Source organism: Dermacentor silvarum, chromosome 1 (assembly GCF_013339745.2).
Source record: "Dermacentor silvarum isolate Dsil-2018 chromosome 1, BIME_Dsil_1.4, whole genome shotgun sequence".
Taxonomy (NCBI): Eukaryota; Metazoa; Arthropoda; class Arachnida; order Ixodida; family Ixodidae; genus Dermacentor; species Dermacentor silvarum.
In genome coordinates this window covers 10,852,699-10,867,781 of record NC_051154.1, presented here as the reverse complement: position 1 = coordinate 10,867,781, position 15,083 = coordinate 10,852,699, and the positions used below count along the sequence as shown (strand labels likewise).

General features: G+C 49.2%; 1 protein-coding gene across 1 annotated transcript in view; it reads left to right on the top strand.

Moving 5' to 3' along the window:
- LOC119455818 (poly [ADP-ribose] polymerase tankyrase-1) overlaps window positions 1-15,083 on the top strand; it is a 198,564-nt gene that overhangs the window by 99,166 nt on the left and 84,315 nt on the right. The window contains exon 15 of the mRNA XM_049660947.1: window positions 7,224-7,349. Within this exon, the coding sequence (XP_049516904.1) occupies window positions 7,224-7,349 (126 nt within the window). The remainder of the gene's footprint in view (window positions 1-7,223; window positions 7,350-15,083) is intronic.

Here is a 15,083-nt window from a genome sequence, read left to right as displayed (position 1 = left end):
TAGTAGAAATTTTAAAATAAATGGAAAACATCATGTCCCACAAAATGCTTTCAAAAGCTTTAGAACGTTCTTAAACAAATTAGCATTGCGTAATATGATTATATGCATACGAAGAGACATTTATGATGAGATCGCAGGTGCTGTGGAATCTGAAACCTTCAGTTTCGGTTTCAGATGCGTCTAGGAGGAGTTGGAAAAATGGTCTTAACTTTTGAATGGCTTAAGATAACAACATAATTCTTTTTGCTAAATATTCTTAAATAGACAGGGAGCTTGAAAATGCTAAATATAAACAAATATTTTTTTTCTTCATCAATAAATGCATTTTTGAAGGGGGTGACCTACCTTAAAAAGGAGAGAGATTTAAACTGGGGTATACTAGTAAATTTGTAAAGGACAGCTTGAGAAAATGTGCAATAAAATATACATGTAAATAAAATAAATAACATAGTAAAGCGGGCAAATCGGCTAGCTGGTGTTCATTAATTTTGAACTGTGCTGAGTGATACTGATTACGGCAAGTAGCACAAATAGACACACCGGACAGGTGAGATTGCGCTCTCGTCCTGTCTGGTGTGTCTATTTGTGTTACTTGCCATGATCAGTTTCATTCAGCGCAGTTCAAATTGATTAAATCAGCACGGGCTGTTAAGTTGACAGTACACAGGAGGTTTACTTTTGTATGTGGCAATAACATGTCTTTAAACTTTTTATTGTTGCTATATATGACCTTTGGCACATTCAGTAACACTTTTCTAAGGTGCTCCTTGCTTGCCAAGATTCGATAGTATTTCTCTAAAATAGTAAATGTGTTAGCATTTCTATGCTTTCCAAACGAGAAAAACCGTCTGTCCGTCCATTCGTCCAGTAAGACAATCGCTTTTAAGATAGAGCCTGCAGCAGTGCTGCCTCTCGCTTCAACGGTAACTAAGCAGCGAGAACACTGAGCACACAAAGCTGTCAGCACTCACCGCACTGTGCCCCCATCGCAGATCGCTTTCAGGAGGGGGGCTCACGCCTTTCTCTTCAAAGCGAACATAGCAGCGAGAACACGGAGCGCACGAAGCAATCAGCAGTCAGCGCTCTCTGTCGCCATCGCCGATCGCTTTAAAGATAATGCGCGCATGACCGCACCAGACGGAGATGCCACCACAGTACAGTTGATCACAGTTCATAAGGGTTCGATGTGGATTGATAAGGCGCTAAAGAGCGATAACGGCTTGTAATGATCGGAACATCACCAGCGCACCTGGTGTTGCCGTCGTCCCCAGCAGTTTGTGTCACCGCAGCTCTGTTGCTTATACTGGTCGAATCAAGTTTCATAACATCGATAATGACACTGGGCTGCGTGGAGATGAACAAGTGGCTCAATGCTTACGCATGCTTAGACAACTCCCAGAGGAGCTTCTGCATAAATTTTTTATGTTTGGGTGGGCATTGGAATAATTTTTTATGAATTCCTAGTGGCTGCTTGGATTGTTTGGTGGGTTCTTTTCTAGCTAATGCTGATCTCCTTTGTAATTCACACACATCTCTGTAGGCCTGGTTTAGGTTTTTTTTTTTTTTTCAACTTTCCGTGCCGATTTAAAAATGTATCACAGTCAAAAGATTAAATTTTTTTGTCAGTGTTAAGACATTGCCTTTTCAGTACTACAACCTCGAGACATGTTCTGGATGGTTGCATTTTTTGTGCTGTATTGAGTGCAATAATTTTTTCCATAAATTGAAATGATGTTTTTGCCACAGGCTTGCTTCCATTGGCTTTACTGGTTTTAAAGGGACCCTGAAGTATTTTTTATTGAATAACTGCACTTGTAGTTAGACAATTTCAGGAATACTTTGCCACAAAACGTTCTTCAGTGTGTGCAGCAGATGGGGAGTTATGGTCATTCAAACATACTTTGCAGTGTTTGCGCTCCTTCTTCAATGATTTGCACTGTGAAGGCTACGGCGGAGTGAGGTATGCCCACAATGCTTCGCCTACTGAACCTCACTTAGGTGTGCAGTTAAAATTTGATTTCGGATGTTCACTTAGATGCCACTTTTTCGGATTTTGGCACCTACGATGCGCCAAATGCTGTTGTCCTCAGCGAGTTGTAGTGCGTTCAGCCAGTGGACTTGTCGCGGTACCCGGCGGCGGCCGTGGTATCTACGCTTTGTAGCAGACTGCAGTTACATGCTACTGCAGCGTTTGCTTTGTGCGCGACAGGGCTAGAGTGCGCGCTCGTGCTCAAATGCTCTTGTCTGGCTGTGCTATTTGGTGCGGACCGGCTTTGCCCTGCACCAGCTTGACCGACCACATCCGAACACCAGCTTGACCGACCATAGTAACCACATCCAACTTGTGCATTTTGAAGCACTATTAATAGCTCATTACGAAGCGAAGTCTGCCAAGACGTCTAACCAGGAGCGGCCAGAAGTGAGCGCGCGCTTGCAAGCATGCGTGTTGTACGACTTTAAGTTTCGCGTGGTTCGAGCCTAGTTGAGTGTTCAAAACTAGTCGAAATTAGCGAGATCCGACGGCTGCGACACCGATAAGCAGGTTGGCCAAAGTTTAATTTCTACACGGGCGGCTGAGCGTGAGCAGACGATAGTCGGCTTCTTCCCGAAGTACGTAATTATTACCGAAATTTGAAAGCAGATTTTTGCTTACTTCAGCCTGTTTATTAAACTGAATCAATAAATATACACAGTAACAGTAGGAAGAAGCGCACTGATCCTAATACCCTTCTTGATTGATGTCAGCTACTGGCCAGTAGCAGGCACATATGGAGATCTGCGATTTTAGGAAATATAGCAGCCCAAAAAGAGTCGGGCTTTTGTTGAAAAAAAAGGCATTTGAGAAAAAGGTGACTTCACACTCCGCTTGCAAGAGCCATGTACAGCGCATGACTGCACAACTTTCTAATATATTCACAGCAGCATATACAGTAGAACCTCACTGATACGTTCCCGCTTAATACGATTTCCCGGCTCCTACGTTCGCAATCGCGAAAAATAAACATAACCCCATAAAGGAATGTGTTAATACGTTCCGGTTAATACGTTCCCGGAAAATATGATTATTCCGCAGCAACGTTCAGCATTGCGGCAAACTGCGGTCGTATGATACGTTCTACAGCGAAAAATTATCATTCAGGTGTGCAAAAAGGCCGCTCTCATGTGCTTGTGAAGCGCTAAGTGGCAGACAGCCGCCGCGTGGCTTCTCTGCAGTGCTCAACCCCCCCCCCCCCCCCCCCTCCGCTACTTCTCTGCATTGCTCGTTCGCCCGAAGCGCGGCAGCAGCGGCGAGCGAATTGGCCTTCGCGCTACCTCACCCCTTGCTTCAACGCGAACTACTAAGCTGCGAAAACAGGCGGACGCCGCGCGCGCGGCATGGGGCGCTACGACTCATCGAGATCGTAGCGGAGATGGTGGCGGACGAGGCGCCTAAAGACGGCGGCGAGAACGAAGGCTTGCGCCCACCGGCTACCTTCTCCGAAGCCCTTGCTTGCCTGGAAGCCTTACAAAGCTTCTTTCACACGAAAGACATTGAAAATGCGGACAAGGTCTGCAATGTGCGCAAAAGGAGTTTTTCCTGTCCAAGGGTGTGACGCACCAGCAGAAAATACAGTCGAATCTCGATAATTCGAACTAGAAGGGGCCCGAAAATTTGTTCGAATTAAAAGGACTTACCGTATTTACTCGAATCTAGGCCGACTCCGATTCTAAGCCGACCCCCCAAAAGTTCGAAGTCCGAAAAAAAAAAAAAAAAACTTACCTCGAATGTAGGCCGAACGAAAAAGCGAGGACAGCATTCGCAAAATGAAACAGCATTTATTAAATTTGAACATGCCGAGCTCATTCTCGTCGCTATCTTGCTTACTGCTGACATCTTCAAACAGTGCGCTATATTCAGTACCACCCAGCGCATTAGAGATGCTGCATTTTTGGAAAGAGCGCACGTTGCGGCGCACGCAAAAACCATCTCCCGTGGCCCCCTCCAACGACAGACCGATGCCGAAGTTCCGCCCGGTTTGAACGTTTGACGATGCCTCTACGGCTAGCACAACTACCGCATTTACTCGATTCTCACGCTTCCTCGATTGTAACGCGCACCCGTTTTCCGTGAGGAAAAATTTGGAAAAATAGATTTCCTCCCGATGCACTGATGTTGCGATGAATAAAAAAAGTCGCAGTTTCGCCCGAAAGGCGATGCATCGAAGTCGGTAGCAAATTAGTAGACCGCTATTAACAAGCACGGTGTCACGCGCGCTCAAGCAAACATGAACACACCTCGCTCGTTGACCGCGGAAACGAACTGTCAAAACGCTGGAGACGAAGCGCGCCTTCGTGCTAGCATGCCTCCCGCTTCAACGCGGCGAAAACACGGCGCGCGGCGGACTTTACCAGTCGCAGATTGCTTTCAAGATAGGGCCAAGCCTGATCGTATCGCCGGAGTGGATCGTTGCAGATTACGTCCTGCTTCGGTCCACTGAAACCGTTCCGCATTGCTTTGCTGGCGAAAATCCTCTCCTTCTGTTTGCGCCAGTCCCGCTCGCAAGTTTCGGATTCTCCAAACGCCCTTGATGCGGCCCGATTTCCGTCCGTCTCCGCACAGATGATCACTTTCCTTTTAAATGCGGTATCATGATGAACTCGGTACTTCATGCTGATAGATAGAGCAGACGCTGAGAACGTGAAGACAGACGGTAGACTATTGCCTAAGCACGTGTACTGCAGCACACGGAGGAAGCTTCCGCATGCTACGGTAGCTAGGCACGACGCGCGTGCGAGGCGGCCATTTTGAAATGCCGACGCAGATTTAGGGTCGTGTTGAAAGTGCTCGTTAGATTCGAGTAAATACAGTATTCGTTTAGAAAGCGGCACCGCCCATTTGGTGCCATTACGATAACGCCACACCGCGCGCCGATGCTGCACCATACCGATACTACCGATACGACGCAGGTCAAAATGGCGACGTCGCTCGCCAGCTGGCTACTGGCGCGGCTAGTAGCGGCTGCGATACTGACATTTCTAGATGGCGCTAACTATGCACCATATTTATCAGTTTCAGTTAAAAACTGGCGCGTTTTTTAAAATCCTCGAATCTAAGCCGACCCTAGAGTTTCGTGTGTGATTATTTGAAAAAAACTATCGGCCTAGATTCGAATAAATACGGTATTTTTGACGTATTTGTGCACCATAGCGCTATGCACGAACGGTGCGAGTCGTGAAATATTGCGGCGCGCAAGCACCTAGCGAGCAAGGGCCACGGAACTGCCCATGCCGGCCAACGCTCGCATCCCGACAGCGCCTCTTCCTCTTAACAACCACAATCTCTCTCTCTCGCATCCCAGTAACGGCAGCGAACGAAACTTCAGGGAGCGGGCCGCGCCGACACGGCAACGCGCACGCGCGGAGACCGCGTCGAAGGTGAGGGAGGAGGGCGGCAGGGAAGCGCATTTGGCCTGGGCAACCCCATCGCTTCGGTGGCTCCCATCGCCCTCCCTCTCAACTCCCTCGTAGCTCCCTCACCTTCGACTCTCCGTGCACGCCCGCTGGCCCAGCGCCAGCTTAACCCGCTCCCCTAAGTTTCGTTTTCTGCCGTTGAAGCGAGTGTTGGCTGGCGAGGTTAGTTTCGTTGGCCGGGCTGAAACAGCGACCTTACCATTTGAGAGAGGAAATTTTCGTCGCGGTATTTTTTTCTTTCTTGTTTTTTCTCCGCGCATTGTTGAGGGGTCTCTCCTAAGCTTTTGATTTATGGCGGTGTCGGAGCATTGCCAGTTGGAGACACCTCCACGTGATTTGGCGTGCTGCTGAGAGCATTGTCGGCGTTCGAATTACCGAGCGTTCTCGCCCATTGGAATACACATAACTTTGACGGGACCACAGCGTCAGTTCGAATTAACGAGACTCGACTGTAACTATGTTTTGCAAGAAATAAATGTTTTCTGCCTTTGCACCTCAATATTGGCTTGTCAGCTTCAATTTTTACTGGATTTGGATCGTACGTTTTCCCGGATCGTACGTTTATTTTTAGCGTATTTTTTGAAAACATATGAACGAGGTTCTACTGTACTATCCACAGGCTGCGTTTTTTCACCAACCCGAGGGGTAGTTCAGGGCCCCTTAAATAATGTGAGCAGTATCTGCAAACAGTAGTGATTTTCTTTTCTGTAATGTCAGTGCTTATTGGCATGTCAGCCAGTTTTGCCTTGTGTATTTGCATGTATTGTTACCTTTAAGTTTGCATGCATGCAGCCCTTTTTATGCAAGTGTGTGGCAACACTGATAGGCCAAGACCTTTTCAGAAGGCTAATTTCTTCTTTCATTGTGCCTTGTCAGCCCTTTATTGCCCTAAGAGTGAATAAATGAAATATTTCATTTAATTTTGCATGTTGTCATGACTACACATTTGTTTTTGTCTGGCACAGTCCCTATCATGCATCATGAGGTGCAACGTGTGATGGTGAATAAATGAAATAATATTTCATTTTGCATGTTGTCATGACTACACATTTGTTTTTGCCTGGCGCAGTCCCTATCATGCATCATAAGTTGCAACGTGTGATGGTGAATAAATGAAATAATATTTCATTTCATTTTGCATGCTGTCATGACTACACATTTGTTGTTCCTGGTGCAGTCCCTATCATGCATCATAAGTTGCAACGTGTGATAGTCGCGTGCTGCACATTGCTGTGCATTTTCAACTTGTAGGCTTGGGTAGTGGCCTTATGGCAGTTGGGCACATGCTACAGGTTGCGAACTGGTCAGCTGCACAGCACACCAATAAATCACTCCAGCACGCATCTCATTTCCCTTGGAAAGATTTGACTTGCAAAGCTTAAATGTGACAAGCCCAACTATTTGGGACCTTCTCCATTGTTGCACATAGCCAAACTAAATGTTAACATTCATTGTTCTCACCAGCCAAAAACAATTTCCTTCAAGTAAATTTGTTTTTAAAGGTATTGATAAACATATTTACCATAAGGCTCGAATTTTGCAATGCATGTCTGTAAATTTTTCTGCATGGGTTTAGTTATGGATATCGCCTTGTGCCAATTTAAGTGGGCTTTTATTGGAGGCAATAGATGTAACCGATTTTTGAATTGACTATCACTTTATTGTAATCTGGTTTGATTGTACACCAAGCCAAGGAGTGTGTGTCCGTCCGTCCGTTCATCCCTGTTGCCTGTTGTGTGGCTTTTTGTAAGCTTCCTGTTTTCCTTTTTCAGGGGATGCTGCACTTTTAGATGCTGCTAAGAAGGGCAATCTTGCAAGGGTCATGAAGCTGGTGACAAGTGAAAATATTAATTGTAGGGACTCTCAAGGCAGGAACTCCACACCACTGCATTTGGCGGGTATGGCGTATAAAATTCACTTTATTGCCAAAGCTTATGTGTTGCTAGACAGTGCAAACTCAAAGAATCATTTTGTATCTCAGCTGCAGAGGAAGTTGGCATAAACCATCAGGCAAAGGGCTGCTGTTGCATGGAATGACATGTGGCAGTTTAGTCCTGCAGACAGGAAGTTGCTTGTTGGGGGCCTTCTTAAAGGGGCGTTAAAGGGCATGCTAATTTTGAATGCTTATCGTAGATTACATTGTTTATTTTTTATTGTGTATTTTTATAATGCATCAACCTGCCCCCCCCCCCCCCCCCCTCCTTGTGTGTGGGGGGCAGGTTGGCATGCGGCTCCTTTTCTAGCGCAGCCTCGGCTGCTCATGGCTGTCAGCGCAGCTGAGCGCATGTGCAGCCCGTGCGCCCTGGCCAAGTGTGCAAGGAGTGAGGATGCCGAGATATGGCGTGGCATCATGTGCGCTGTCTTACAGCGCGTTTAGTGCTCGAGGTTGCGTAATCTTGAGTTTCGGAGATGCGTTGAAGTGAGAGGCAGACGAAGCATTTGCTCCCTGCTGCCGGCGCTTCTCATAATAGCGTTGTCCCACTGCGGGCGACACTATTAGCCACAAGGGCAGAGTGGATGCGAAAGTGTGGCTGGCTTCATGTAATTCACACCACTGATGTGAAGATATCATCGACACGGCATGAAATGATCTTTTGTCGCCGACACTCAAATTCAACTAAATGAATTTTTTTCTAATTCGAATTTGTTTTCTTTTTTTTCAATTGCCCAATAATACAGAAAATGTTGTGGCTTCCCCACGTAAGAAAAATCGATTGGTGACTGCTTATTTTTATAAAAGGTCAAATTTCAATAAAACGAAATTTCAATATAATGAAGCAAATTGCCAATTTTAACAACTTCGTTATATCAAGGTTTAACTCTGTTTAGTTCTGTCGGCATTATGATGTCAGTACTTGCTATGTAAGCAGCCTAGGCTGTAAAGTATGCGAGCTCATGTTTGGCAAGATCACCCAGATTGAGCGTGAAGTATTGGGCTGGAAACAGCATATTCTATGTGTTGTCTGGCCTGCTATGGCTGATTCTACAGCTAAAGGAATAGAGACTGAGGACAGGTTCATAGAGGATGTGTGTCCTGCTTTATTGTTGTCAATGTGTTTGGCCTGGTGTTCCCACGCATCCCTTATATGCTGGCATCCTCACAATTTTCTGACCATCAGTTAGTCGCACCCTCGAAAGGGACTATGCAGCATGCTGGCTACCTTGATTTTTTGAAATGCCCTATTTACTCGTGTAAGGTGCACCCTCGTGTAAAGCCTGCACCCCCCACTTTGGAGTGTGAAAATTTGGAGAGAAAAAAATTTCTTGTGTCATACGTATACAGCATGCTGGTTAATTTCCGCAAGCCACGACTTGATGGCACTCATTGTCCAATTGACAATGGCATTATCATCATCTCCATATTCCGTACTCGGCACCAAATGACAACTTTGGTTGCCTACTCTGATGAAGTGGCGCATGGCTGACCTAGTTGGCAAGTGTGGTGGGTGAAAGGCCATTGCTGGAAGTTTGCCCTGTCAGGGAGGAAGCGTGCACACCGCGTCTCGAACAAGTACAACACTTTATTCACTCTACCCGGCCTCCCCACGACTCCTTCTCCATCCTCACGATGTTGCTCTGTCCAGTGGCGCCATCTCTCGGCTCCGTATCGGTGATGATGTCGCTCTGTCCGGTGGCGCCATCTCTCCGCCTTGCGGTGGTTGTCTCCGCCACACAGTCCTTACATGTCTCCCCCCCCGTAGAACGTGAACCCGTCGCGGGCATGTCCAGTCGAGGTTCATAATACGCGGTCAGCTGGTCAGCATGGGCTATCCCGCGACGGCGCCCTGTCGTTGGGTCTGTCAGCATGAAGTTGTTAGCACCACATTCCTTGTAATCCTATGGGGACCTGAACGTCTTGGTGCGAGCTTCGATGATACGCCTGTTGCTGCATTACTTAAAGTATGGCTGTCCAGGAGAACAAGATCGCCTGGTTTCAGGGTAACTGGCCGCCTGTGGTGGTCGTAATATGTCTTCTGTTTTGCCTGAGCGGCAGTTTGCTGTCCGTGAGTAAATTCAAAGGCCTGGGCAAGGCACTGGCGGACTTCTTCGGAAAAGGCATGGTAAGCCGTGGCAGGCGGTTCAACGTTGTCCTTGGTGCCAGGTGGTTCCCATGGAGTGCGCAGCTCTCGACCATAACACAGGAAGGCAGGCGTGTAGCCTGTCACAACACTCTCTGCAGTGCGGAGAGCAAAGGCAATTTCGGGGATGTGAGAGTCCCACTCCCTGTGGTTTGTGCAGTAGGCCCGGAGGCATTCCTTAACTGTACCGTTATGGCGTTCTACCATCTGTCCAGCGGGGCGGTAAGGCACGGTATGACGGTCTTTTATGCCCCATTGCTTCAGGAGGCTCTTCCAAAGCGTACTGACAAATGGGCGCCCGTTGTCGCTGGAAATTGCTACTGGTACTCCATGCCGACAGAAGACTTGCCGCATACAATCAACAATGTTTTGGCTGGTAGCTGCTCTTAGAGGAAACAATTCAATGAACTTTGTGAACTTGTCAACCACCACCAGCAAGGTACTGGTGGCGCCGTGGTGTGAGTGGTAACGGTCCAATGACATCTACACTAAGTTCCTCCATCGGTGCAGTGGCCCACTGGCTGCTCATAAGGCCCGCTGGCTTTTGGCGATTTGCCTTGGAGCGCTGGCAAACTTTGCAGCATCTGACATATTTAGATACATCTGCTCGCATACCCAGCCATACGAAACGAGAAGAGACCCGCTGCAATGTCTTGAAAAAACCCGCATGTGCACTCGTGGGATGGTCATGCGCCATTTTCAGCACCCGAGTCCGCAAGCACTCTGGTAGCCAAGGCACCTTTTGGTTCCCTCTGTGCTGAACGAGCAACCCAGTAGACTCCAGTTCTGTCGAAGCAGCCAAGTCCCTAATTAGCCGTGATTGTGGGTCGTTCTCTGGGAGCGTTGTACCTTGCATGACGCTTTTCAGCTTGGCGAACAGTGGATCACGACCTTGCTCCTCAATCAGGCATTCTATATCGTTGAGGAGAGTCACATCGTCTGTCACAGACAGGGGGGCAACTGTCTTGAACGTAATGTGTTGCTCAGGCTCTTGAACGGTAATCGGGAACAGAGTTTCGGGTAGAGTTTGGCTTGGGTTGTCTGGACAGTTCAAGGGGGCTCTGCTAAGGGCATCTGCTGGAATGGTGGCAAGTCCTCTCCTGTGTTTGATCTTGCAGTTAAGGCCTTGCAGCCTAAGGACCCACCGCTTGACTCTCTGTGAGGCTTGATTTGTTTGAAACATCCATGAGAGAGAATGGTCACAATGGATTTCGAATTCCGTGAATTCGAGGTAAGGTCTGAATTTATCGACTGCCCAGACCACTGCCAGGCACTCCAATTCCTGAACAGTGTACTGTTTTTCTGCCTCCGTGAGGACCCTGCTTATGAATGACACAGGTCTGCGTTCCTCGGGGCTCGCCTGGAGTAGCACAGCAGCTATTCCAATACCACTGGCATCTGTTTCCACCACAAAGGGTTGGTTGAGGTCAGGCAGGTTCACCACGGCATCATTGGCCAAGGACTGCTTCAGACTCTGTAATGCGCACTCTTGCTGGTTGGTCCACTGCCAGGGTGCATCTTTCTTCAAAAGGCTGGTGAGGGGGTGGGCTGTGAGCGAAAATCGAGGTATGAAGCTTCGATAATACCCCGCTAGGCCAAGGCAAGCTTGCAGTTGTTTGACTGTTGCTGGTCGAGGGTAGTGCAACACAGCAAGCACTTTGTCTTTGTCAGGTCTACACTGCCCAGGTGAAATAATATGTCCAAGGAACCTGAGCGAGTGGTGGCAGAGTTGGATTTTGTCTGGGTTGATGGTGAGGCCTGCGGCTCTGATGCGCTCGAGTACACATTGGATGTGTTCCACGTGGTTGTCCAGAGTGTCTGAATACACCAGGACGTCATCGAGGAATGCCATTGCGAATTTATGATTTATACCATCCAAAACTCTGTCCATCAACGTTTGGAAGGTTGCTGGCCCACCTGCCACTCCGAAGGGCATCCTAGTGAATTCAAAGGTGCCCTGGTGGCAGATAAATGCAGTTTTAGGGATATCCTGTTGGCACACTGGGATTTGGAAAAAGCCTTGTGACAGATCAAAACTTGAAAACCATTGTGCCTGACCCAGCTGTGCCAACAGCCAGTCGGTCCTGGGCATAGGGTAAACAGGCACCCTTGTTCGGCTATTCAGTGGCCGATAATCAATGGCGAGGCGGAAGCCACCAGACTTTTTTGCGACCAAAACAGGAGCACTCGTCCACTGACTGGTACTTGGGCGTATGAGCTCCTGTTCTAGGAGGTCATGGATGCAATTATCCATAATGGCCTGTTTTTTGGCATTGACGGCGCGAAGCTTGCAACGTACAGGTAGGCTGTCCCCGGTGTCAATTCGATGTTCAGCCATTGTCGTGCGCCCGGGGGTAGTTGTAATAATTGGGCTGAAAGTGTCGAGCACCTGCACCAGACGTGGATCAACATTCATCTGAGCCGCAAAGCTAGCAGGCTCATTGACGGTTGAGACCTCAGAGCTGACCATAGGCTCAGGTTGCTCAGCGAAGATTGGTTGCTCGGTAAAGATTGCTTGCAGGTCATATGATTCTAGCTCCCCCTTAGCCTGCTGCTCTCCTTTGACGAAGGGTACCATGCACTGCGGTTCCGTCCCAATTGTCCAACCTCCCAGTGCAATATGGAGCGATATTCCAGTCACTGTCAGGAAATCCCTCCCGAGTACAATGTCCTTACAGAGGTCAGGCACACACAGGAACCGCTGGCGGCGGGAGCCTGCCGCCCAGTGGATCTTGCATCGGAGCGAGGCAGTAGATTGAGACCAGCCCGTGGCCAGGCGGAGCGTGCGTACCTCTCTTTTGTGACTGGCTCCTGTGGCTTCAGCCCTTTTTTGCGAAGGAAACTGCGAGGCCACTGGCAGCGTCTGTGGGACGCTGAAACAACTAATAAGCTCCACTTGATTAAGCCACAGTTAGGTTTCTGGCCCTGTACAACTAAAACACGACGTACTGATGTCCTATTCTGTCGTCTCAGAATAGGACACACATATGGTACTCACAATTTTCTATTGAATGGAAATGATCCTCCAACATGTGGTAGATGTGGCGACAGGCTCACCGTCCTCCACGTCCTCTTGGAGTGTCGGAAAGCCGAAATAGAAAGAAAGAAACATTTTCCTCTCGCATATCGCTATTGTGTTCCTCTGCATCCCGCTATGTTTCTCGGTAAAGAACCACTTTTCAGCACCAACGCAGTCCTTGCTTTCTTGAAAGATGTTGTGCTACATGTTACTAGCCCAATAAGTTCGTAGTGCATCCTCTCTCTAGAGGATGTTGCTGCGATAGTTTTTTAACTGCACATGCCTCCAGGCCCTTGTGTTTCAAGGGCTCTGTTTAGGCACTTGTGCCTCTGGCCAATTCTTGTATCTTTAATTATTTGTAACTCGTATCATTCTTTCGCAATGCATTGTTCATGTCCATAGTACACATAATCACTCATTGCATAATCTTATTACTTATAGATTTTACGCACTTTACAGCGACTGATTTTAGGCCCCTTTACAGCCATGCCACATCTAATGTTCATATAATTCCCTATTCATCTACCACTAACAAGCCATTACCATCGTCTTGGCGCGAACTAATACTGTCATGGCGCTCTTTGGCCATACCTGGCCCTTGCGCCACTAAACTCCAACAATCATCTGTGGCTTCAGCGGCCGCCATCGCTTGTTGTCCCAGAAGGGCTGACGCTGGATCCCGTGTCCACGAGGGCCTGGAATGTCGTTGCTCCGATGCGGATGTCGAGAAGGGGTTCCTTTCTGCCAGCAGTGGCTGCAACCTGGAGCGCGCTGTCGTAGATGCCCGCTAGCGTAGCATCTACAAATGGATGTTTCCCGAGTACTGATTCTCTGGGCATTCGGCCCGCACGTGCCCCAGTTGATGGCACTGAAAACACCTGGGCGGCGCATTTTGCCTACCCGTGGCGCATTGGCGGGCAACATGGCCGATCCCTCCGCAGCGCTGGCAGTGGACTTGTCGTGTGTTGGGCTGCTGCCAACGAGCGGCCGGTTGCGAAGTGTAGGCGATCGGCTGCGTCAGCGTAGGGAGGGTGGGGGCGGGATGAATTCTATCACGAAGATAGGACGGTTGGACCGCTGCGGGGTGTAGTGGCCAGTGGTACGGCGGAGACATTGTGGCTGACGTGGTGGTGCCCACGGTGGCAGCCGCCGACATGGGCCGCGGTCCGAGAGCGTTAGCGACTGCCCTGTGTGGTTGAAATGCCAAATCCTTTGCGACCTGATTTGTTGGTGGTGGCGGCGGTTTGTACTGCCATCGCCGCCACGCTCTTTCCATCAATCCGTCCGCCTCCGTTGCGAGCTCCCTCAGAGTGGTAAAGGTTGACCCTTCTGCGAGGTCTCGTAGCTGCGGGTGCATTTGGCGGAGAACCCGCTGGACATTTTCCTCTTTCGGTACGGTTTCACCGATGCGGTCATAGTATGCCGATATGACATAAATGAACTCCTTCAGGTTCTCCTCTGGGTGCTGGGTGCGTTGTTGAAGCTCTTCCTTCAGGCGGCGCTTCGAGTCGATTGAAGCGAACTCCGCGCGGAACGCTTGTGTGAACTCTTCCCACAGTGGCGAAAACGCCGACAAAGCGCCACCACAGCTTAGCGCTGCCCTCCAAGGCGGCCGGCACCACGTTACTAAGCCTTCTGGCTGAGTCGATACCAGACACGAGGCAAAAGTTCTCCAAACGTTCGAGGAACACCTCCGGCGACTGTAGGTCGTTGAATCCCGTGAACTTCGGCGGCTCTGATGTCCCGTATGGCGTGCAAGTCACGGCAGGCGGCTGCGACACAGCCACCGGCACCCCTAGGCCTACCGGCGCGGTAGTCACGGTGGCGGTCATCACTCGTTGCCGCAGCAGGGAGGCGACCTGTTCCCGCTGGATGGGCGATCCGTCTGTCTGGTTGACGAGGTACTGCACTACTTCCTCCGGAACATTCACGCTATCCATTTCCAATCCCGGACGAGCCCCCACTTGTCAGGGAGGAAGCGTGCACACCGCGTCTCGAACAAGTACAACACTTTATTCACTCTACCCGGCCTCCCCACGACTCCTTCTCCATCCTCACGATGTCGCTCCGTCCAGTGGCGCCATCTCTCGGCTCCGTATTGGTGATGATGATGTCGCTCTGTCCGGTGGCGCCATCTCTCGGCCTTGCGGTGGTTGTCTCCGCCACACAGTCCTTACAGCCCTTAAAATGTTTCTACCAGTAGAACACGTTGACGATCAGGCGTGACGTCACTTGCATGGGCTAGATTGACAGCCACGTGCATGAAGTGGAGTTTGGGTTTGCAGGCGATCAGCCAGCTACTACCGCAAACGCCTAGAAAGTTCGTGAATGCGCATAGTGAACAGAGTGACATAAGGTTGCGTGTGGGCATAAAGCCAATAAAGCTCCAAACTGATTTTGCGCAGTGCAGCCTAAACTTACAATGTTGCAGAGTCAAGGCCTTGTGCACGATATGTGCACTTCACGACGACCCATGATGCACGTTGTGCTGCATAATGGTTAAACAAGAAATGCAACCGCGGCCTCTGCCATTA